General features: G+C 47.8%; 1 protein-coding gene across 1 annotated transcript in view; it reads left to right on the top strand.

Moving 5' to 3' along the window:
* Nucleotides 1-25,664, top strand: part of MYO18B (myosin XVIIIB) — a gene marked incomplete at both ends in the record, with an annotated part of 216,639 nt that overhangs the window by 19,249 nt on the left and 171,726 nt on the right. The window contains 2 exons of the mRNA XM_084253221.1: nucleotides 2,255-2,318; nucleotides 12,671-12,815. Of these exons, the coding sequence (XP_084109347.1) occupies nucleotides 2,255-2,318; nucleotides 12,671-12,815 (209 nt within the window). The remainder of the gene's footprint in view (nucleotides 1-2,254; nucleotides 2,319-12,670; nucleotides 12,816-25,664) is intronic.

Below are 25,664 nucleotides of genomic sequence, written 5' to 3'. Positions count from 1 at the left end.
AGCCTCCTGCGAAGGTGGAGGGATAGCTGTTCTCTTTGGAGAGGGTAAACTGGAGAGGAAACTCCCCCTTTTTAGAGCAGGATAACTGTGTAGTAAGGAAGCTACTTGAACATCTTCAGAATCTATAGAAGAAATTGGAGCAGCACAGTGGCTAGGAGCTCAGATTTGGGGTCAAACTATGTGGACTCATATCTGACTTCTCTACTTGCTGGTTATATGACCGGGGCTGCTAACTTCACCTCTCTGAGGCTCGCTTTTAATATCTGTGAAGTGGGTTTGCTAATAGTCGCCTCAGGGGACCGCGATGGTTATAGAGTGAGGAGGTACAATGCTGAGGACAGAGAATGCTCCTATTTGTCTGCTCTGACTCTTTGGAGGATCAAATCTGCCTTGACACGACTCTCAGGACCTGATAGGGGGTGTGCTGGAAAGGTCTGACTTTGGGGTCAGAGGGGCATGTGTTTAGAGCCTGGCTTTGCCCCTGTGTTGGTCTCTGAACCTGTTTCCCCTTCTGTAGAATGGCTCGGGTTTGATTCTGGTGTGAGGAGGCTGCCCCTAAGATGCTATCAGCAGAGGATACTAGGACCCCACACCAGGTTCACGCCAGTCCGGAGGGCTCTGTGTCAGAGGGCCTGACCCAAATGAGTGTGGAGTCCTTAGGAACCAGGACAAAGTTGTGTCTGAGAGCACAGAGCCATCCCATATGAGTTTCAAGCACCCTAGGAGGCTAGAAAAGTATTTGGAGCAACTCAGACCTTTAGGGGGTCGTCCTTCTGCAGGAGGCATCCCTGATGATCTCCCACACCATTTCCCTTTTTCTGCCTCTGCTGCTACCAGGCTGGTCCCTCATCCACAATGAACCTTCAAAGGAAAAAATCTGGTTCTCATTTCTGCAAGTGTCCATTTTTATTTCTGTAGCAAACTCCTATTCATCCTTCAAAACCCAGCTCCAATACCCTTCTTTAGAGGTGTGCTCCCTCAGTTTGTCCTTTATCCACTTTGGTCCCTGGTATGCCCTTTGGTTCAGCACCTGCCACACTGGGGTAGATGTGTTCTCTTTCCCTTCAGACTGACTCTGAGATACCTGAATCAGCCTTGCTCCTTTCTGCCTCCCCAGTACTTAGCTTAGGGTACATACTCCTCAATTAGTTGTAAAGTTCACCTTCCAACAAATGGAATACAGACTAGATTGAAGACAAGGGAAATAAATGCAGAGAACCAACTCTGTGCCAAGTGGGCAGGGAGAGTTTTCATGAGGCACATGTAGTAGAATCCTGAGACAGAAGTAGTAGACCACCCATTTATAGATGAGCTAAAGGATATTCAAAGAAGAGAATACCTTGTCTGCTAACTGGCAGGACTGGGACTGGACTCAAAAATCTGTCTGAAAAGGGTTATTCCAGGGCATGAGGCTGAGGCCAGGGGTGTGGGGCCTGTAGAAAAACCAGGGGAGGGAGCACTAAAGGATCCCAGTCTAGCGGGACTGGCTGGGGACTGCTGAGTGAGCTCCAATTCCCAGGATCAGGTTTGATCCCATAGGGTTGTGGGATCCTAGGCCAGACTTCACGATGCTTCTGTGTGTGGGGCATGCCTGGAGGGGGTGGCGGCATGGCTGTACCTCCCCACCCGTTCCACCTTTGCTTGTGTTCTTCAGGCCTGCAGAGTGGGCAGCCTATCTATAGGCCCCTCTCTCAAGGACCTTCAGTTTGAACACTAGAAGCAGCCTTGAACATCATGGCCCTTTATAGGATGAAGGCACAGGCCAGAGAGGAGGGGTGGGTGCTGTACAGTGGAGGAGTCTGTATCCAGGGGTCCAAAAGCGCTCACTCTGACTCCTGGCCCCATGTTGGCTAGCTATGTGGACAAAGTTCTTGTTCTCGGCACCTCTCAGCCAATTGGGAATAGTATTTGTACCTATTGGGTGGGGTCATCATAATAATCTACTCTTGGAATTTAGCATAGAGGCGGGTCCTTTCAAGTGGTTGTTCTAGTGTTATCTTTGAGCAAGTTCACATCACCAGGTAGTGGAAGCCCCAGATTTAGAGCTGGCCCCCACTCTTGGCCAGGCCCTGTTCTACCAGGATCCCTACCTTTAGGAAGCTCCTTGTAAGTGCAGTGAGCGAGGAGTTTGTGGGAGGCAGGGCTAGGGTCTGGGCAGGCCTGGGGTTACCTGGCAGCCCTCCACCTTGACCAGCCCTGCCAGGCCACCCATGTTGGCAGCCTTCCCTTACGTCTTGTCCTTTTCTGCTTCCAGGACTGAGCTGTGCCTGCACCACATGGCAGACAGCAGCTCCTTCGGCATGGGCACGTGGCATAAGGTAAAGAGGAGGTCCTTCCAGGGCAGGGGTGTGGGTGTTGGTCTCTCTTGGCCAGGAAAGTGGGGGTAATGGAGGGGTCCCTTGTGTAACTCCTCTCCTTTGCCACCAGGGTGCGTAGTTGGCAAGAGCTGGTCAGTCAGGGAGATGAGAGGTTGCTGTGGGGGCGGGGGTGAGGGAGCGAGGGAGGGTGCATCTGAAAATGAGGGTTGTTGGGGAAATGAGATTTTTATATCTAAAGGGAACCCAAAAGTGGTGGCATTCAGGCCATTGGGTTTAGGCCTGGCTCTGACACTTACTAGATATGTGATCTTAGCATGGAACCTAGCCTCTGATCATCTGGTCCTCTTGAGTAAGGCAATGATAGTAGTATCTGCCTAATGGATCTGTTGTGAGGATTAAATGAAACTGTGTATAGAGTGTAGGCTTGGCCTAAATCGGTAACTTGGGTGCTCTTGCTAAGTATTGATGATTAATGAGAGTAGGTGCAATCAGAGAGGGCTTCCTGGTGGGTGTGGCCTGTAAGTAGGACCTTGAGGGATGGTATTTAGTTGTTTGTAAGACAAATTATTCACTTGTTTATTCTTTAATTCATTTATTTATATTTGTAACAGTTGTTTTCTGAGTCGCCCCTATCCTGCTCACACACCACAATCACCTCCTATGCCAGGTCTGTGCTAAGTGCTGGGATGATGGCCCCCATTTATGCAAATTCACTCTATCAGGAGATGTGGGAATTAACATAATCATGTGGGACAAGAATGTGTCAGAGGCTACACACGATGCCATGGGCACCAGAGAAAAGATGAACTACTTGGTCTCAGGGAAGGTTTCTTAGCCAAACAAAGATTTTACCTGGGTTTTAAAGGCTGAGCAGGTATTTACCAGGTAGAGTTGGGCACTTAATTTCCACACCAAAGCCTTTCCCCACACAGACATGTATGGGAAACAAATGGTGCTGGAGTCATTGGCTGTCCTCATATAAAAAGATGAATTTCAGTCTACAAACTCACACCATATACAAAAAGTAACAAAAATTGGATCACAGATCTAACTCTAAAATTTAAGAGCATAGAATTTCTAGAAGAAACCAGGAGAAAAATTTCCGTAACCTTGGGCTGGCAAAGACTGCTGTGACTCCAAAGCACAGTCCATAAGAGATTAACTTGATAAACTACCTCATGACAATTAAGAGCTTCTGCTTTATGACTGTCACTGCTAACATGGCAGAACCAGCCACACACTGCCTCACTAGGTCTGGAGTCTGGCCTGAGAATTTGCATTTCTTACAAGTTTCCAGGTGGTGCAGATACTGGTGGGCCCGGAACCCAACTTTGAAAACTAGTGGAGTAGAGTTGATTTCTGCAGTGGGTGCCGTGGCGCCCCCATCTTTAAATTCTGGCAATTATTCTACTCTTGCGCTTCCTAATACCCCCCTTCATTGGGGGGAATCTGCAGCATGTTCTTTTATGCCCTGTTCCCCCATGAGTGGGTGCCATTAGGAACCATGACTTTGACCTTGACAGCAGAGAATGAGAAGCTATCCCAAAATTTAATGAGTCTTGACCCAAGTGTATCCATTTGAATGAGCAAGAGGGTGAGTGGTGGTTTTCCTGTTGTTTTCAAGGAGGGAAATTGCCCAGCCAGACCTGCTGAGCTCTCTGCCCCTTTCTTAACAGCCTGCATACAGGAATGGGGCACAGCTTGAATCCCTGTCAAGGAGGCATTTGAAGGGGTTTTCTTGTTGTTTTCTCTGTGTTTCTGGGAGGTGTTTTTTAGACCAATTGATTAGTGGGAACAGGTAGAGTCTTCCTTTGTTCTCTCTCTGCTACCTGCTAGGTGTCTACAGAGTGTTCTTTCCATTGTCTAAGAATGAAAATAAGATTTGAAAACTCTTTGGTCTTTGAAACAAGCTTGGGTTGGTTTCAGGCATCGGGCAGTGCAGGTTCTTGGTAGTCAGAAAATGCTTCCTAAGAATGTGAGTTGCTAAGTACAAACCCTCAAAGTTGGCAGATTGAGCAAATAAAAATACAGGCTGTCCAGAACTTACTCGTCTTATACCTGATCTGACAAACAGCTTAGTTAGTATAGTTAATAATACTGTATTACATGCCTGAAATTTACTAAGAGAATAGATCTTAAGTGTTCTCAACACACACACACACACACACACACAAATGGTCACTAAGAGGTTATGGATGTGTTCATTTCATTGTGGTAATCATTTCACAGATATGCATATAGCAACACATCACATTGTATACCTAAAAATATATCATTTTTATTTGTCAACAGTAACTCAGTAAAGTGGGAAAAAACACAGAATGCCCCATTAAATTTGCATTTCAGATAAATGTTGACAGTTATTTTAGTTTACGGATATCATAATACTACTTGGGCAGGCCTGGAACATTGGATTCAAATCAGAGAAGACAGCCTGGAGGAGGTGAACACAAGCTGGTCCTGGGTTGGTTAGACAGGTGTACTCAGGCCAGCACTCCTGGTATGCCAGATGTTGCAGGAGGACACACCTGTGCTAGGATATTATCTGTTGTTTTTCTGAAATTCCCTTAACTAGATGTTCTGCATTTTATTTTATTTTATGTATTGCCCAAATTCATCCCGGCTTGAGACCTCTTTCTCCGCCTCCTAGCAAGTCTCTCTGTATCAGCCAGTTCCATCCTTCCCTGAAAACTCACTGACCACAGTGGTTAAGAAATGGGTTCTGGAGTCTGAAATATCCAGGTTCAAATCCCAGTACCAGCACTGAAACTGGGTGGCCTTAAGCAAAAGGGCTTTATCTCCCTGGGCCTCAGTTTCCTCATTTGTAAAACAGTGATGGCAATGGTCTCACTTGCTCCCACATTGATGGGGAAAGCCCCTCAAGCACTTGGACAAGGTGTGGAATTCAACCAAGGTCGCCTTCTATTGTCACCACCATTGTTCTTATTCACTGTTATCCAGATGGCCTGCATTGGACCAGTGGGTGGGGCAAGGCCTCAGTGGCCCACCAGACCATCAATCCACACTCCCTGTGGTACATGTCATGTTGTTTTCTCTTACTGGCTTTAAATATGTTCTCTTCTAGTTTATATTCTTAATAAAATATTTATTTAAAATATTAAATGAATGCAGGGCCTCCCTGGTAGCGCAGGGGTTAAAGCCTTAGCGCTATCAAGCTATCGGCAGCCACTGAAATTAGAGTTTGATCCCCAGCCAGGGATCTGACCCACATGACACAGCAGACCTCTCCTCTCTCACCCACTGTTCCCCTCAGCTGTGTATTTCAGTAGATCTGCCTGTTCTGCTCCCCAATCTGTCTCTGGTGAATCCTCTCACCACCCCATACCTCTGGCCTACACCCAATTCTTGTATGCATAAATAAATAAAAAAAACTTTTAAAAAATTAAATGAATACATATATTTTGTGGAAAAATCATACAACTCCCTCCCCCCCCCAAAAAAAAAACCAAAACCCAAAAAACAACCTAAAACCTTATGTACAGAACAAAACCCAAAAGAAACACATTCACACAAACCAAAAACCAGGTGCCCATGACGTCACCATCCCTAGATAGCCTTTGGTAACATTTTTGCAGATCTTCTTCTCAGTATTTTTCCCATGAAAGTTTTACCTAGTTCATAATAAACTGTATATCACTAAAACTTTCACAAACAACGTTTTTAATGACCAGATCACAGCAGAGTCATGAGTCCCTGAACTATGTTCATTTGCAAGAAAACTCTAAACTCTTCGCTGCTGCTTAATAACGAGGTGATAAAGATCTTTGAGCATCCATTCCTTGGCCTCCCCACCAGAGGTGCCAGCCTCCAGTTTCCTGGCCCTGTTTAAGGAGAGACCCCTGTTAATGATCTTTTTTTTTTTTGTGATCTCCTTGGTTACAGCCTCTCATGCATCCCACTGCATGTTTACTTATAGCCTGTCTCCCCTCAGCCCTAAGTTCGGAGAGGAAAGGGATGCTTCTGTGTTCTGTTCACGGAACCAGGAGCACAGGGAGTGCTCCAGTGATGTTTGCTGAGTGAATAAATGAATGAGCACATCCAGGTCACAACTTGGCTAAAATCATGTCTTTTCAATTTTCTAGACTGTGCTTCCATAGTAGGCAGAGATACACTAATTTCCTTTAATTTGATCCTACTGTGTCTTGGGAGGCATTTTTTAGAGTCTTGGAGATCTTATGTCTGTCTTTGGATTCACTGCATGGATCCCTGATGGCTGTTGGGACTCTCAGAGGGCCCAGAGAAGGGGATTAGGGAGTTGGGGACTCTGAACCTTCAGCCAGCCTGGGCATCCGGGGTCTGTGAACCTAGGATGAGTAACATGGTGGGGCCCAGCTCTGTGGGTGGACAGCTTCTCCCCAGCATCAGTGGCTCTTATTTGGGGACATTAGCAGGCAGTCTGTCGATATTCTTTCATCAACTAATATTTGTTGATCTTGCTAGAAATCTGCCTCTGGCACACAGAGATAACTCAGCTGTGTTTCTTTCTTTATTTCTTTTTAAAGATTCATTTATTTATTTTCATACAAGAGCTGGGGTACAGGCCAGAGACATAGGAGTTTGAGAGGATTCACTAGAGACAGAGCAGGGAACAGAACAGGCAGACTGACTGAAATACACTGCTGAGGGGAGCAGTGGATGAGACAGGAGAGATCTGCTGTGCTATGTGGGAATCTCCCTGGCCAGCTGGGAATTGAACCCATGCTACAGAGGCTGTGGACAACTTCCCAGCGCTGTGCTCAACCTGCTGCGCCAACCGGGAGGCCCTCAGCTGGGTTTCTATTGACAAAAGACTCATGCTCCTGAGGTGGGTGTGGGCTGCCTCACCACATAAACACATCATTGTTTAAGCCAGAGTGATAGGTAACTGAATAGAGGGGTGTGAGGTTTGAGGCCAGGTCGAGAGGGATAGAGGCATATCAGGGAAGGCTTCCTGGAGGAGGTGACAGGCACCTCCTCAACTGAGAGGGAAGTTAGACAATTACAGTGAGACTATCATTCCTGTTACTGTAATGTAAAGGTCAAGATGGGGATAGCAAATAGGGCAGCATGGCTGAAGATCATAGGATGAGGCCTGGAGCAGCTGGAACAGGGTCCGGGGAGGGAGGGAGACCTCTAAGACCCCCCCTTCCATGGTGACCCTGGTTCTCAGTGGTTGCCTTGCTTGCTGGCTATCAGTTCCACCTTCTAGACCCTAACGCTGTATGTCACTGCTGTCACATTTCAGTTTCTAAATGGGATTTATTTGAGAACTGCCAGGGTACCAGGACACATTTGAAATCAAAATCTTTCATATTATTTTCTGCTCTGTAATTTGTTTTTTTTGCAGCCTCGCCTGATTTTTTAAAAATGTATCCAGTCCTAGTAGTCATAATAATAATAATACTTGCATTTTTGCAGTTTGCTTCTGGCTGTTGCCTTCCAGACTTTGGCCTGAGGCACATTTATTTCTCATGACCCAGGTGTCAACTGTGGAGAAATGGTTTCCACACAGAAGGGTAGGGACTTGTGCTCTCATGTCAAGCTCTGCCGGGAGCTTTCTCTTACTTGATCCTAATGGCTTTTTGAGCAAAGGGATTATAATCGTGTTTTTTCCAGGGGAAGTAAGCAGGCTCAGAGAGCTGAAGTTATTTGCCAAGGACACACAGCGTTTGAGTAGCAGAAACAGAACTGGAATCCAGGTCGGCCTCACTCGAATCTGGCCCTCTTGTTTGTCCCACTCTGTCAGCTCAGTCCTGTGTCATGGCTAGACACTGTGTGCTCTGGAATCTAACCCACTGGGCCCCCTTGGGTTACCTAACCTCAAGCAGCCTCAGTTTTTCCCCTGTGGAACGGTTAGAACAACATCCAACTCCCCAGTCTGCTGGTAGTAGAGTTTCTGCCATATGGTGACCATGCCCCACCCCTTCCCCTCTCTGGGCTGCAGTTTCCTCCTCTGTCAACTGGAGAGATCCATACCTACCTTATCAGGTAAAAGCACTTATGATAGTATAGTAGGTGCTCAATTAATGCTTTCTCCTCTCTCTCATTAAATGCTCTCCCAGTGACTAACCAAAGAAGACACAATGGTCAGTGTTGAGTGCGGGGCAAAGCCCCTTGGAAACAGCTAGCTCCTGGCTTTGAACTGGCACCTGTCCTGCCCTCCCCATGATCTCCATGAGGTTCACCCACCTGTACAGGCACTGATATCTCCTTTGCAAATGAATCTAGTCATTGCTCATCCTTTGCTTTGCAGAGCTGGGTCCATGTCCAGGGAGGTGGAAGGCTGGGAATCCCCGGGCTGCTGGGTTGCCCAGACACAGTGGAATGTGCCCCAACCCCGGAGGAGAGGGGGCTGGTTTACATCCCCTGATGCCTGTGAGACCCAGATCTTTCTGCAGTCCCCACTGTGCTTCCAAGCATGGTATGGGGTTCCCAGGTGCCAGTGTCCTCTGGCAGGGCACCTCCTGTAGCCACACTGCAAGCTGTGGCTCCCGGTGCCCTCTGCATGACATCCTCAGTGTTCTTAGCATCCCAGGCCCATGTGTTTCTTTAGCCTTGCATCCTTCTCCTTAGAGAACCTTTCTAGCTCCCCAGTACCCACTCCACATGGTCATTCCATTTGCTTTATCTGTCACTTCTTCCTGGAAGTCTCTGACCTTTCCACTTGGTTCACTGACCCTTCCCAGCCCCCCAAACTCACTCTGTGCTGTGATCATCTCTTTGTACATCTGTCCCCCTTGTTGGACCGGAAGCCCCTTGAGGACAGAACCAGACCTGATTCACTTTTCACGCAATTCTGGCTTTGAACCTGGACAGCAGTGGGGAACGATGTTCCCAGAAGGAATAACAGCCTGGGTACAAGCATGTGGGTGGGCCATTTTTTCCACTCCACCAAAATAGAAACTGAGCCACGATTCACAGTCAAGAGGCCTGTGCAAAGTCACACTTATGAGGAAGGCAGTGAAGACAGCGTCAGTTCTGACTCTAAATCCAAACCTGGCCTCTCTGTACTGCTGGACCCTCTTGGGTACTCTAAAGGCAGCCAGGTGAATGTGGAGAGAACATTTTAGATTTTATTTTTTTCACTAAATTACCTGCAGTCTTTGGTTGACCTTGAGCTTCTGACTACATCAGACAAACCCTGGGTGTCTTGTGAGTTGGCTTTATTTTCCCACTAATTTTTTTTTTTTTAATCAAGGTGAAACCAAAGTGAAATGTATAAAGTGCACTCACTGGCTTTAAGTATACGAATCAATGATGATTATATTCTTTTTTACTTATTTATTTATTTTTAAAAAAGATTTATTTATTTATACAAGCACTGGGTACAGTCAGAAGCGTGGGAGGGTGAGAGAATTCACCAGAGCCAGAGCGGGGAGCAGAACAGGCAGACTGATGAAGTACACTGCTGAGGGGAGCAGCGGGCGGCAGGAGAGGTCTGTCATGCCATGTGGGACCCTCGCCAGTGCCCGGGGATCGAACTGGCACTGCAGAGGCTGCGGGCAGCTTCACAGCCCAGTGCTCAACCACTGTACCACCAGGGGAGACCCATTCTTTTTCTTTTATTGAGGTAACATTGGTTTATATCATTATTTGTATTTGTCTTGGGTGTTCTTACCACAATGTACCCATCACCCAAACACCCCTAGTCCAGTGTGCTCCCTTCCTGCTTTTTTCTTATTCCTTCCCTTTCCCAACCCTCTCTGGTAGTCCCAATTTCATAGTCTACTTTCTAGGGTTAGTTCTTAGTTTGGTTTTATCTGACCCTTTGTTTCGTGTCTCTATAGTCCACATAGAAGTGACACCATATGTACTTGTATCTCTCCATCTGACTTATTTAGCTTAGCATAATCCCCACCAGCTCTATCTACATTGTCACAAATGACAAAAGTTTATCTTTGTTGACAGCTGAGTAGTATTCCATTGTGTATAAGTACTACACCTTCTTGATCCACTCATCCCTATTTGGGCACTTAGGTTGTCTCCATATTGATTATTGTAAATATTGTTGCAATGAACATTAGTGGTTTTATATTCTTTGGGTAGATTCCAAGGAGTGGAATCACTGGGTCATGTGGAAGATCCATTTTTAATCTTTTGAAAACCTCCATACTGTTTTCCCTAGGGACTTGACCCATCTACATGTACACAAATAGTGTCGTCTTATATGTCTGACCTCTCTAACTTACATAGAATCTGTGGGATTCCATACAGATGGTTGTATGTACAACCATACAGATGGTTGTATGTATCAATGGCTCATTCTTTTTCATTGCTGCATAGAAGTCCAGACAGAGTCCTGGAATACCCGTCTTTCTCCATTCTCCTGTTGGTAGACATTTAGGCTGTGAGAGGAATTACTCCCTAATTTGACTAATTTCACATTTTGACACAAAGTGTGGATTTTGCCAGGGCACTATGTAGAAGTGTTGGGCCCTCTAGAAGTTTAAGGGACTGTAAACATTCTCTGAGAAGAATCATTTGAATCAGAAGCATAAATTTGTCCCTCCTTGTCCTCTGTTGTCACAGAGACCTGGGGAGAAGGGAGGAAGAGAAAAAGAAGCAAATAAGCTTTCGTGGAAGTTTTTTCATTCTCCCCTTAACCTGAGCTAAGCGACTGATGATGGCGTCCACCTGTAATTTAAAGTCCAGTGCTCATGGCTGGCAGTGGGAGCCATAATAAATGTGTTGTCACTGTCCTTTTGGTGTCCTTTCTCTGCTACTCTGAAATCTCATAAATAACCAAGAGCCTGTTGGTAAGATGCCTTCCTTCCCTCCGTTTGCTCCAGCGAAGCGGTTGCGGTTGCTAGGTCGAACTCCTGGTTGCTAGGGATTTTGTGGTCCTATGGTGGCCCAGAAATATGATGGATCAGTGGAACATGCTTTTGCTATTAATTGAAATGTTTCCACAACGAATCTTTCAATGTCACTGCATGCTTTGACATCATCCCGATGGGTCCATGATTCTCACCTCTTTCTTTAAGACCAGTTAGAAGAAGTGTCCTGAGTGAAGGGGACAAGTGGCTTGGACTGGTCTCAGAAAAGCCTGAGTCTAGTCTTGTGTTTGATATTAATTTGCTGTGTGACCTTGGGCAATCGTCATCCCCTCTCTGGGAATTGGACTCCCTAAAATTCAAGGACCTGCCAGCTTTTGCAGCCTACAGTTCATCACCCAAGCTCTGTAAGCAGGCCAAGTGCAAATCAGTTCCTCATTATCTGCTGGTGGATTATTGACAAAAGAATTCTCGTCCCCGGCTCACTTCCTCTCAACCCAGCAGGCTTCTGGGCTAAGTCTCCTTGGCCAGATGGTGTGTGTGCAGGAGTTATAGACTAATTTTAATATTCAATCAAACATAATTGGAATCATAAATCTGAGAGGGGAAAAAACAACACCCTGCAACCCATAAACATCTGATCGTGTCATTTTCTCTCTCCTCCTGCTTAAAACTCTGGCAGTTTCCTGTCGCTTGCTCTGGGCATGACAAGCAGGGTCCTTTTCAGTTTCCAAGGCACATCAGTTGGTGGTGGCTGCAAGGGGTAAGGTCCTAAGAATCTGGACTCGCTCACTTGCTTCGGTTTCTTGATTGATTGGTGATGTCTGCCACAGGTCTAGGGATGTGAACAGGGGTGTGTATTTGCTAATCATGCTGTAGTTTAAAGCCCATAACTTTAATATCCTGTTTGAAGCCTTCACAAATGGCACCTGCCAGCATCTCATGCTTTATGTCCTCCCCTTTTCTGTCTGCACACCTCCAAAAATAACTGCATATGTTTCATATTCAGTTGACTCCTTGTTTCTCTAGAGATCTCCTTTGCTGTTGTCCGCTCTGTCAAGGACCTTATTGGATCTTATTGGTCTATTGCTTTTTCAGTCTTCCAACATAATTTTGTCTCTTTTTCTATTAATCCTTGGCTGGGATTAATTAGGCATTCCCACCTTAGGTACCCCTTTCCACTGACACCAATATCCTACCACTAGGTCTCATTCATACTTGGTTGCTTTTATGTCTCTTTCCACTTCTACCTTGAGAAGCCCTCAGTCGGGTTCTGGCGTTTACTCATCTTTGTATCCCCAGGGCCCAGCATGGAGCAGAGCCTTAATAAATCTACTGATGAACACATGAATGAATAAAAATCACTCCACATTCCAAAGTCAGAATGAAATGATTTTTATAACTTTCCCAGCAGTCTGAGTTCTGTGTGTCAACATACCTCAGCTTAATTGTGGGTAATTTACTGTGCTAATAAAATGACCACACACTCCCCCGAGACTGAGCTCGGCTTCAAGTTGTGAGTTTGCATTTTTTCCACCGTGATGACCTCTTTTTCTTCTCCTCTCCCTTTGCGCTCAGCCTGAAGATAAGCAGAAGGCGGCAGCTGCCTTCACCCAGCTCCAGGGCGCCATGGAGACACTGGGCATTTCGGAGAGTGAGCGGCGAGCCATTTGGCGGGTGTTGGCAGCCCTCTACCACCTCGGCGCAGCAGGGGCCTGCAAAGGTACGTCCTTCCTGCCGTGCTCACCTGCGTGACCAGCTGTCTCCTTTGGCAGATGGCTCACAGGCCCTTCTCTCAATGAGGTGGGATGGGTCAGTCTGTCATCTTCTGTGTCCCTGGGTCTGCTGTTTGGGAGGCTGCTGGACCAGGCATGGTGAGAAAGAGATGGGGCTGGATTTTCCAAGCCAACCACACAGACCAACATGGTCCAACACAATGTTCTGCAGTGATGGGGATGCTCTCCCTCTATGCTGTCCAGTACAGGAGCCCCTGGCTGCCACGCCACCTGAGTACTTGAAATGTAGCTACGGGAATGAGGAACTAAAGTTTTAATTGCATTATATTTTAACTAACTTAAACTTATATAACCGTAGGTAGCTAGTGCCTACTGTACTGAGCAGCGATGCTCTAGAACATGGTAGTGAAGGTTGGGTCCCTGCAATAAAGGCGCTGTGTATCTAGGGAGACACCCTGGAGATTCTCCCCACCAGTTCTCCTCCTGCTGAGACTGCTCCCTACATAAGTTCTCCTCCCCTCTTGTGGCTGTTTGCTGATCGTCACTCTTGCCCTCACTCTCCTTGCTCTGTACCCTCCGTCCTGATTTCTCTGCTCTTACTGTTATCATCTGACACTAGAAGTTGCCTTTATTTTGGCTTGGACTATTGCAGTAGCCTCCTTGCTAGTGCCTTGATACCTCCTTTTGTCCATCCTCAGTGTGACCATTAGGCTTCTTCCTACCACATAGACTCATCATGTCTTTCCCCTGCTTAGATTCTACCCCAGGTTCTCCTTTATCTGCTAAACCAAGTAAAATTCCTGGGCTTGGAATTCAAGGCTCCTCACTTCCCTAATCAGTCTCTTCTGCAATCCTTTTCTGACCACATAAAAGTTCCTGGGGAGATAGTAGGGATCAAGAATAATGTGGTTCCTGCATTTATGGGGCTTTTGGTGACTTGTGTTGTGATTATGTCCTTATCTAGCTCCTTCCATAGGGAGCTGCTTCGTTTGGTCCCAGAACAAAATTGGAACTTACTTGTCAAGGGAACCCTTATGAATTGAGGTCTGTCCTCTGGAATGGGTTCTGACTCTGGGCCATTCTCTGTGGGGCAACTGTCCTTACACTCAAGGGCTTATGACTTGTTCCTTGGACTCTCATACCTTTGAGCCACATATATTGGCCCACTGATTTTGGAAATTTCTAGAAGCTATAAAGAGTCAGAAATAAGTAAGGTAGGGAATCCACAATTGGTCCAGAACAAGGACAGACTTACTTGACTGGACACATGTGAAAAAAAAAGAAACAAACAAACAAAAAAACAAATATCGCTTGCCTTTCAAAAAATAAGTTGTGACATGCTCAGGGGCTTGACTGTTTGGGCCTCACCACCACTGTGCGCAGAGGCTGTGAAGGCTCTCCTGGCTTCTGGGTCATCAACACCAACCTGAGTCAGGGTAAGAGATGTGGTCCCATCTCAAGTCTGGGGTGCATTTTTCTTCCTGAAAAACTAGTCTAGTTACCAGTTAGAGGTCCCCACCTCTGCATTTGGCTTTGTCCATGCCAGTGGTGCCAAATTACATGGCCAAATGCAGCCTGCTAACTGCGTTTGTACAGCCTGCAAGCTAAGAATAGTTTGCATATTCTAATTAGATGAAAACATATATAAGGCTAATATTTCAGGACATAGGAAAACTACTTTGTATTCAGACTGTAGTGTCCATAGTTAAAGTTTTATTGGAACCCAGCCATGTCCATTCATTTACATGTCTCTAACTGTATTCCCACTACCATAGCGGAGTTGAGATTCTATGGCCTGCAAAGCTTAAATTAATTACTCTATGGTCCTTTTTTGAACAAACTGGCTGACTCCTCTTCTATACAACCTCCAGGGAAGGTCGCAGCACTTGGGGGTCTTTGCGCCTCTGAGCTGCCCACTCTTTGGTTGTGCTTTGAAGAAGCTCTTCAGCCCTCCTCAGACTCAGCTACATGAGAGAGCGACTGTTTGGATCCAACTCTGACCCCAGCTTGCTGTGTGACCTTGAGCAAGTTACCTCTCTCTGTGGTCTCAGTTTTCTCAGATTGAATTTCTAGAGTTGGGTCTGATGACAGGTTCTTAATCTAAGGTCCATATACTCCCACCCCTAAGTGTTTTATGTGTGGATTTTAGGGGGTCGATTCATTTCCTAAGTCTGTCATGACAAATTGCCACAACCGGGTGGCTTAAAACAACAGAGATTTATTCTCTCACAGTGCTGAGGCCAGCATCTGAATCGTGGTGTCAGCAGGGCTGTGCTCCCTCGGAAGGCTCTGGGGTAACGTCCCTCCCTTGCCTCATGTAGCTTCTGGTGGCTGCAGGGGCTCCAGGCTTGTGGTCACATATTTCCAGTCTCTTCCTGTCTTCACATGGCTTTCTCCTTCGTGGCTGTCTTCTCTTGTGTCACTTATCAGGAGTCCTGTCACTGAATGTTGGGTCCAGTGGATTTTGGACCAATCCTTAGGTCCTAAGTATTCTAGGATGAGCCCTTCTCAAGATCCTTAACTAAATTGTATCTACAAAGATACTTTTTTTTCCAAATAAGGGCACATTCACAGGTTCTGGGGGTTAGGATCTAGATACATCTTTTGGGGGCCACCGCTGCATTGGTAACTACTGAAATAGCATGCTGAATTGTGCATGAATGTGTGTTTTCGGGGGAGAGATGGAATCTATAGCTTTCATCAGATTCTCAAACGCATGCATCAGACCCCTAAAGGTTTAGAAATTGTCAAAACCCACACTATCTAGGTATGACTGCCTCGAATTTTCTTTTCTTCTTTCACTTAATCTTCGCATTTTAATCTAGAAGGGATCTCAGAGAAGCCTCTTGCATTACTCAAGATGTAATAATAATGACAATAATGATAGTAGTAACCATTAGTAAGATCCATAGTAACAGCCAATACTTACTTCGCGCTGAGTGTGCCCCAGATACTATTCTAGGCATTTTATACGTGATCACTCATGAAATCCTCCCAACAAAGCCAAGAAGTGGGTGCTATTGTTATTCCATTTTATAGAAGAGAAAACTGGGGCACAAAGAAGTTGGGGTGACTTGCCCAAGGTTGCACAGCTGGGAAGAGGCAGAGGTGGGGGTGTGAACCCCTCTAGGTGGGCTGTGGACTCCAAGCTGTCAACCCTGCACAGGGAGCTGGTGAGAGGAAGAACTAGTTCTTGCCTGGAGAACATCTCTGAGCACAGCCTCCTTTTCTCGTGACCTGAGGGTAAAAATCTCCCCTACATCAAGGGCGCCTCCTCTGCATCCTGAGGCTGCATCCTGAGGCTGGCGGCCAGCCAGGGGGATGGAACGTCACCTGCAGTGTCCAGTTCAAGGCAGTCGCTGGTAGGGGTGGCTTCTGCCTGGGATGCTGAGCGAGGTTGGGTGACTCTGCCAAGGGGGCCAGCCCTTGCCTCTCAGCTGTGCTCTGGTCCAGCAGGCTTGCTCCCTCAGGCACTCTGTGGAGCCTGGGAAGAGAGGAGTCCTGCAGGGGGAGGGCAGGTGATTTCCTTCATCACCCTGGAACCCCATCTGCTCTAGCACCATGAAACAGGCTCAGAGAAGTTTGATACCCGAGTGTCTCCTCTGGGGGCATCTGGGGTGCCTCCTCTGTTGTGGGCTCAGGGACCTGATCCATACCTGTAGCTGCTGTAATGATGAAAGAGAAAGTCACATTTATAAATATTTTATTAATACTTGATTATGGCAATAATTCCTCCCAGTCTCCCCCACCCCACCTTATAAATTATTTTAAGAGGAGCTGCCGTCAGTCTGCCTGGGAGGCCTGCCTGATGATTTACTTACTATATATTCTGCTTTGGAAGATTTCATAATAGGTTGCTCTAAAATCAGCTATTAAGAATTTCAAAGTCGTATATAAATGTCTTTGCTTTGTGTCATAACAGATCATTTTGAAATATATTAAGAATCATTTCCATTAATCAGGATTTTTTATTTTTTTCATTAAAATGATGTTCTCCTCCCAGCACGCCTGGCTTCCTTAACTTATTTTGAGAGCCCTGATCTTATTTTTAAAACCAGATTGGTACCGGTAGGGAGATGCAGAGCCTTTTAACTGGACTCAGAGTTTTTGAGCTGTTATAGCAATAACAACAATCTCTGCTAATAATCGGTTTAGTGTTTGACAGTTTCAAAAGCACTTGTACCTCTGTTATGCCCTTTGATGTGACTGGATTCAAACAATAACCTTGTTGTCCTTGAGGAAGAACAGCACCCTGGCAATAGTCAATCTGCGGGGTGTGAATCCTGGCTTGACCTCTCCGAACCTCAGCCTATTCCTCTGTAAAATGGGACTAAGGACACTACCCACTTTGTAGGCTTGTTGTGAGCATCAAATAAGTCGATTTCAAAACTGGACAGGTACAGGGCTTGCCTCATGGTGCGGCCTTCAGAATGCTTCAATTTCATCTATCTCCATTTTGTAGACTAGAAAACAGTGGCTCAGAGAAAGCATCTTGTGGCTTAGCCAGTATCACACAATATGTTCCAGAGTGAGGTTTGGAGCCTTGCTTGTCTCCCTGCAAAGATCACTTCTGCTCTAGAATTTTCGGTGGATCCTTAGGGTCATTCCCTGCTGGAGGACTGATTTGTTTTCCCAGTCCCCATGCTGCATGCTCACAGACATGGTGCTCAGTCTTAGAACAGTCTGGGCAGGGTGAAGACTATCATGGTGCCTGCTTTACCGATGAGGAGACTGAGGCCTGCCGCACACACAGCTAAAGCAGGGGTGGGCCTTGGACCAGGTCCCTCTGTGGGACTTCTGGGAATACTCCTGCTGCTGCCTCTATTTCCCAGGTCCTCGGGGGGCCGCTGACACCATGTTTTCATGGGGCCCCTTGGGACGGTGTTTACTCAAGACACTGCTGACACCAGGGTGTAGGGGTTTCCTCACACCAATCGATTCAATCCTCCAGACACCAGCTGGTGTCCTACAATTCAATCCAGTTCTGACACTATCTGGAGTTAGCCCGGGGCCCAGAGGTAAAGGATTCAGTCCCGCAAAACTACTCTACACTTGAGACAGCAAGTTTGGGCCATGCGAGCTTCCAACCCAGCAGCTGTTAAGAGCAGGTTTGGTGAGTCCCCGGAACAGCTCAGGAAGGCACTGTAGTTATTGTTGCTGATTTTATCCTCAGGGACGTGACCCCGTCAAGAGGCATCGACGTGGAGGGCAAGTTCTGGGGGAGGGGTCCTCTGTGAGTTCTCTGGACCTGAGACTCTCCCAGCACCTCCACGTGGTCACCACCCCAGAGGTCCTCTGAAGGCTGTTCTTTAGGGTTTCATGGAGGCGACATCAGTAGGTGTGATGGATCAATCTCCAGCCCTCTCCCTCCCTGGATGTCAGGGGGTGGAGCAGAAAGTCCCAGGCTTCCAATTAAGGCTTGGTCTTTCTGCAGCCAGCCCCTGCCCGGAGGCTGTGTCAGACCCCGTTGTCTTAGGAGCATGGAAGTCCCTTGTCACTTGGTGATTCCTGGGCTGCAGGTGCTGTGTGCCTGGAACCCAGGATAAAGGGCAAATATACATGCATTGCTGGTGCCAAGCCCTGTGCCACAGCCCCCAGACTCACCTGGCCTAGTGGTCTTTCAGGACATAAAGCATTGAGTCGCCCTGGAAGGGGACAGGGCAGCCAGTGATGACTGACGGGGGTCCTCACCCAGAGAGGATGTTTCCTTTCTGGTGTCAGCCCCCCTCCTCCACAATAGAAGCTGTCACTTCTCCTTTTCTCTTTTGGAAACTTTCCTCCCATTTTCTGCATTAGTAGGACACCAGTCCTTCTTTGCCCCACGGAGGCCACTTAGCACAGGTAGGCTGGTCCCAAGTTGATGGGGACCCAGACCCTCAGGGCCCCACAAGTTTCCAGCACGCCCATGGGCCCTGCTTAGTTAGGCTTCTCCTCATGGACGCTTTAGCACCAGTATCACAAGGGCAGCAGCACAACTCCAGGGGGCCCCTCCGAGCTTCCCTCCTTGGATCACAGCTCCTTCCCCTTGAAGTCCCGTCAGGCTGCCTGACCCTGAATTCCTTCAATGTGACCTTCCTCCAGCCCCATCTTGGTCCCTAACAACAGTGTCCTTTATCTCCCCGGGAAACGTTTTTGAAGGTTTGCTCTGGGCAGCTGGCAGGCCACCTGCAGGGATTCTGGATCTCCTTGTCATCTGCAGCCTAAGTCACACAGGATACGTCCCCTCAGGATGTGGCTGGGACAGGAGGACAGCTTGTTGGACTCAGCCAGTCCTGGGTTCAGATCTCAGCTTGGCCATTTATTATCTGTGTGATTGCAGCCAAGTCTCACAGCTCTCCTGAGCCGCGTCTGCTGAGGGGGAAGAAGGCAGCGGAGAGCTATCTTGGTGCTTCCCCTAGGTGACAGTGTTCCTCTGACTCTGGGTTCGCTCAGGCCTGGTGGCTCCTGGATTGGTTGGTTCATTATAAAGAGGCCTGTTTGAAGGTGTGTTCTTCTGGTGGCAGATGGCCCTGTCCTCCCCTCCCTCTGTAAGAGGGTGTTCACACCATTCTGTCCCTCAGGCTCATTGTTCCTGAGGGCCCTGGGAAGACAGTGGCTGGGGCTCTGGGGGCTAGCCCCACACTGCCAGCAGAAAGCCTTGGTGATTTGACATTGTGGCTGGCTTGCTGTTAACCGGGGCTCATGCTGTTAACCGGGGCTCATGCTCCAGTCAGCCCCCAGGAGCTATCAGGCAACCATTCAGCAACTTTGCATTCTTTCCTTTGGCAAAAAGGGGCCCACGGAACAATTAGCTGGCCTCTTGTGTTTTAAATGGCAGCAAATGATGATCTCTGGAGCTCACTAGATAAGGAGAGAGTGAGGAAGAAAGGGAAGCAGAGCCCTGGAATTGGACAGAGCTGGCTTGGAATGTGGGCTTCCTTCTCTGTGAAATGACAATAACCTGCTACCTCCCACAGCTGTCCTAGCCCCACAAAGGATGCCTGGTGCCTGGCACCCAGAAGGTACAGCTGCTGCCCCTCTCTTCTCCACAGGCCATTTTCTGTCTGTTGGTCTCCATTGGCATTAAAGCCTGCCTGTCAGGTGGGCGGGGTGAGGTCATTAAGCCCATTTGGGGGTGCAGAATCCAAGCCTTTTGAGGGGTGTGCCCCTGGCCTAAAAAGCACAAATGTACGGCAGTTTCAGAACCAGAATCTAGTCCGGACTCTTGATCTGGTGCCCTTTCTTCTCAGCAGCAAGAAATAATTTCTCTGTTTTGGGGCTTCCTGGCTGTGTGAAAGTGAAATGACCTCCATGAACAGAATCTTCTCAGAGTCTCCCTGTTCTGTCCCTCAGCCCGGGACTAGGCGTCAGTTTACCTGTGATCTCTCTTTTAATTCTCACAGCAACCCAAACAGGAAAGGAAGGAATTCCTAGTTTGTGGTTCAGGACGCTGAGGCCCAGAGAGATTTATACAACTTTGCCAAAGTCAAACGGCATCATGTGGTGGAGCCAAAAGTAGAATCAGTCCCTCTCCTGAGACCCTGCCTTCCTCCTCTCTGAGGCTGTCCGCTGCCTGGTCCTTGACTGTGTCATGGCTGTGCAGACCTCTATCTTTGTCCTAAGCACTGCTGCCTCAGCTCCATCTAATCTCCACCCTATTCCCCACTCTCTCTTCCTCCACTAGGAAGCCCACTGAGCAGAATAGAGGCAGGAGAGTGCAGAATAGAGGCTTATGATGTGGGCTTGGGACCAGGCTGACCTGTGTTCATCTCCATTGTCCTGCTTTGTGTTGGAGGCCCTCTTGACCTCTGAGACTCAGTGTCCTCATCTGTAAAATGGGGTAGCAATAGCATCCCCTCCGAGGGTTCTTTGGAGACTCACATAGTTAATTTAAGCATGTCATTATTATTACTATTATGATGATGATGATGATGATGATGATGATGATGATGATTGCCTAGAGTTGATGCTGGCAAAGCTTTGGAGCCCACAAGGCTGACTTGGGCTGGTCTTTAATCCTGTCCAGTCCCCGTGGTCCTGTGACTGTTAGAGATGCTGTACTCTCTCCCTAGAACACCCAAGACTATGTGTCACTCTGCCCGCTCTCTCTTTACTTCACAAAAATGATAATAATGTTCCGAATCCAAAGGAGCCACCAGGATGAGCAATGCTGCCTTGGCGGCCATGTTGCTTTGCTTTTCTTCTTCTCTGAAGGCCAACGGGAGGCTTAATTTATTTGTCTTTTACTAAATTTGCCAGTCTACTTGCTGCTGACCCTGTTGCTGAATATATGACACAGTCGGGTCCATATATAACCCAAGGAGGGGCCGAGTAATGGGGTGATGAAGGGGGCTGCCAATCGGCCGCAGCTCCTGCCTGAGTAATAAAGATGTCAGTCCCTGAATGGATGGGGCTGTGACTCGGGGAACCCAGAGGTGCCTGCAGGAAGGAGAGACAATAACAATAACGACAAGGGCCCAACCCCCCTGATTTCTGCTGGGACGCCCCACAATCCCACAGCCAGGGCAGTCCATTCAAGGATAGGAAGAGGTGATCCCACACTCCCCAGACTGGGAGGAGGCCAGTGGAATTGAAATGGTGGGGTCTTGCTCTCAACATAAAGCCATCTCCATATAGCCAAGCCCTTTGCAAAGTATTTTACTATTTTTATTGTTTTAAAATAAGCGCACAAGTAATCCTATAAAGGTGTCTTCCTATAAAAAATGGAAACAATATGGAAGAATATAAAGTATCAATAGGAGGTCCCTCCCCACCCCAGATCCCTCAGCCTTACAGGTGACTCTTGTTAAGGTGCAAAGGTGCTGTTTATTACAACGGGTGAGCCAACATTGAGATACTATAATTAACTAGCATCCACGGCTGACGTTGAGGCTCGCTCCTGGTGCTGTACATTCTGTGGGTTTTGACACATTTATAATGACGTGTGTCCACCATGACAGGCCCATATAGGAAAGTTCCACTGTCCTGACGAGGCTGGGCCTTTTTTGCTTTTAAGTGTTTTGATTTGTGGTAATACAGACTCACAAGAAGAGGCACGGGTGATGCACTGAGTCCTGGGAGTCCTTCCAGCAGCGGATGGAGCCTGCTGCAGTGCAGATCAGGACCAGAAGGAGGCATAGCTGTGTCCCTGTAGCCTGAACCAGAGGCCTTATCTCTAGGCCTCAGAAAACTGCATTTAGCTCTGTCTCTGCACCCAACAAATATGTAGGTTGGTAGCTGGGTGGGTGGGTGGGTTGGTTGGATGTTTTGACAAATGGGCTCACGCCACCTGCATTTCTTTGCTCTTTCCTTTTTTCATATCACGGGGTCTTCAATTGCTTCCCAGGTCACTTCAGGGTGATGCTCCTACTCTTCTTTCTCTGCAGGGGCTGGAACAGGTCCCCTGCTAATGGTCATTCAGGCCGTGTCCTGCTTTTTGGTGTTATAATCAATGCCATGGTGAACATCTCTGTGGGTAGAAGTCATGCACATGAGTGAGCTCTTTGGCGGCATGATTTCCTGAAAGTGGAACTCCTGGGTCAAAGAATGGGCTCCAGGTTTAACATTTCAGAGAGTGAAGCCCAGCTCACCTCACCTGGGTGTTTACACGGGTTGGCTCATTTAACCCTCACAAGCAGATGTGGTGGGCACTGCGGTTGTCTTTTTCTTTGTAGGCTCAGTGAGGTGAAGGCACTAACTCAGGGTCACACAGCTCCAAGTGGTGCAAAGTTGGACTTCTATGTGTACTGCATTTTTAAATAGACCCCCTGCCTCACTTTGGGGTTGCTATCTTGGTCTATTACTCTAACAGATTCTTGGACTGTCCTCTCTATTCTCTGAACTCATGTCTGTTTCTGTAAATGAAGCATGCAGGGCTCTGAAAGACTGAGGCCAGTGCGCCACTACTTAGAGGGGCTTCTCCCTTCATCCCACACCTCCAGTCCCACACTGGGAAGGATGCTCCAGGAAGAGGAACTTCTGGGAGCAAAGCTGTGGTGGCTTGATCAAGGCTCAGGGCCTCTGTATTCCCATCCAGGGGCAGCTCCCTGGTGCTTCAAGATTGAAACAGGCTTTGATTAAGAGAGGATTAATCTGCTGCTTTGGGTGCTGGAGGCTTCATTGATCTGTCCTTGGACCCAGCACCCCCAAGGCCTATCACCTCCTGAGCCCCATCTCACCCGCCTGCCTTCCTAATCCCGCAGGCCCTGCTTCCTTCATCCTGCCCCAGCTGGTGATTTGGCTCCCTGCCCAGCAGCTGGTACAGCCAGGCCTATTCTGGGCCACGGGCAAGGATTTATTCTGCATTTTCTGAGCATATTGAATTCATTCATTAAGCTGAAATGGCTGCTCTGGGATGTAAACAATTATATTAAAAAAAATAACAAACCCTGAAGTGGCCGATGCTAGAAGGCACCACTGCTAGCAGCTCTGTGCCTGGGGGTTTGGGCAGGGGGTGGGGGGTGGGCTGGACACCTGGGAGACCAGGTTCCAGATTGGCTGAGCACTCACTTGCTCTATTTCCCATTCTCAGCCTCTGTTTCCCATACATTATAGCAGCAGCTACCATTTAGCCAGTGCCGACAGTGTGCCCGGCTCTATTTCTTAGGACTTTGCTAACTTGACAATACTATGGAGTAGGTGTGTAGTTTCTTACAGATGAAGAAACTGAGCCCCAGAAAGGAGACAGGACTTGTCTAATGTGGATGGACTCAATCCTCCCCTGGGTCTTTCAGCCTTGATCACCAGTGACACCACTAGAGGGGAGGTGGAGGTGGATCATGACAGTACCCATGTGAGTCCTGGACCCGCCGTTCAGAGAATATACTGCTAATAACTGAAGAAGAAGAAGATGATGGAATAATTATCTGTTACTAATTACTGAGAGTCCACTCTCTGCCAGGCTGACTGACATCCTTTGCGCAATTCTTCCATTTAATCCTCATAGCTGTGACAGGCAGCATTTTATGGGTGAGTCAGTTTAGGCTTAGAGAAGTAATGTGAGTTACCTGCAGTCATGAGCTTGAAAAGGGAAGGAGCCCAATTCTGGCCTGAGGGCTGCTTTGTTAAGGTCTCCCCTCTGCCACGTGCATGGCAGGGTCCTCGGAGTCACCAGTAAATGGAGTTTATAATCACACCTTGCACATGGAAGTTGCTTCGGTGACATGGAGAACTTGGTACAGGCCAGGCATGGGGTGAGCGCTCAGCAGATGCCAGTTATTATGGGCTTTCCTCAGGTCCCAGGAAACAGCTTCAAAGGGGACAGCTTGATAGGCTGAGGTCTGATCAGCCTGACTTTAGGGGAGACACTTGGATGTGGAGAGGGCATGGATTGGGGCCCAGCCAGCACTGGATTTCTGCTGGCTTCTGCTTCACTAACTGTGCGGCTCAGGCAAGTCACTCGTGGACCTGCCACTGGGCCCACCCCTGAGCTCTCGCTCTTGCTGTTTCCCCCGAGTGACTCCTTCCAACTGAGGCCACTCCAATGACTCTGCTCATCAGCTTGGTTACCTCCTCTGGGGAGACCCCCAGCCTACTTCACATCCAGCATCTTGGTTCATCCTTAAAATGACCCTCTGGGAGAGGAGCTGCCCCATTTTATAGATAGGAAAACAGACTCAGGGAGGTGAAAGCTCCAACTTGAGATCTCGCAGCCAGGCTGCAGTGGTCTGGACATGCAGGCTCCAGTTCTTTCCACAATTCTCCACCACCCCGAAGGTGCCATGATAGCCCTTCCCTTCTAGCCTCTTGATGACATTCATTTGGGAGACCCCATCCCATGCTCCCCTTCTCATAATTTCCCGGTGCACTTTGGCATGCTCAAAATTTGAGAAGTCCTGTAGGAAAGCATCCGTTTTTCTGGGTTTAATCTGTTGTTGCTCCATCTGATTTGGCCATCAAGCCCACATTTTCTAGAATATCTGCTCATATTCCCCAGAACATGGGGGAGGAATATGGTCTATGCATTGTCTTTCCAGCTGTTCAAGTGTGGGCAGTGATTCACATTAGATTATAAACAACTCAGTGGCAGCAATTTATAGACAGCTTGTCACCAGACCTTATAAAGAGCGGTAACTGTGGAGGGGCAAAGGCCTTGGGGCAGACAGCAAGTTTCTTTAAGGCCAGGCAGGTGGAACAATCTGTGCTGGTTGCAGGACTGCATGGGGTCTAGGGACAGGAACAACAGGCAAGCGTTAAAAGAAACAGAAAGGGTTTTGACGGTTTGGCTTCTGGCCTCTAAGAGGCTTGCATTTTTCATGGTCTCGCCAATAGAACTTTGCTGGAAGTCCCTGGGCAGAAAGCTACCTGAACTGAGTTTGCTCCTGCGCTTTCTCTTCCTGATTCACTTGTCTCCTTTAAGGGTGAAAATCTCAGAGCTGACATTTATCGAGTTGGTCCTGGGTGAAGCAATCTACACGTGTATAATAACCTCATTGACTCTCCCCAAAAACTCCTTGGGGGCAGATACCTATTTTACAGAAGAGGAAACTGAGACTCAAAGAGGTGATGCCGCTTGCCCAAGCTCACCTGGCTTTGGGTGATTTGAACCCAGGCAGCCTGTCACTGGAGTTCTTCCTGGTCTTGTATCATTTATAGCCCTTCAGGATTTTCTTTTACCCCCCCAGGCCTCAGAATTTTGAACCTCCCTGTGAGGAAATGTGAACCAGATGCATTAGTGTTATAAGTATGTTACATGAAGTTCAGTAATTTGGCAACAGCATGGCTATTGTTGGAAGGAGAAGTCACTTGGTGACTAATAAATGCAGGTGGCTCAGTGACAGATACCAATTGACTCAGGGTGCACAGGGGCAACAGCCATGTCATTATTTCCCTCTCTCCCTTTTATCTCTCTCTCTCTC

The sequence above is a fragment of the Talpa europaea genome, assembly GCF_964194135.1.
Source record: "Talpa europaea genome assembly, chromosome: 14".
NCBI lineage: Eukaryota > Metazoa > Chordata > Mammalia > Eulipotyphla > Talpidae > Talpa > Talpa europaea.
The sequence above is the reverse complement of the archived record's forward strand: the minus strand, read 5'-3'. Positions and strand labels throughout refer to the sequence as shown.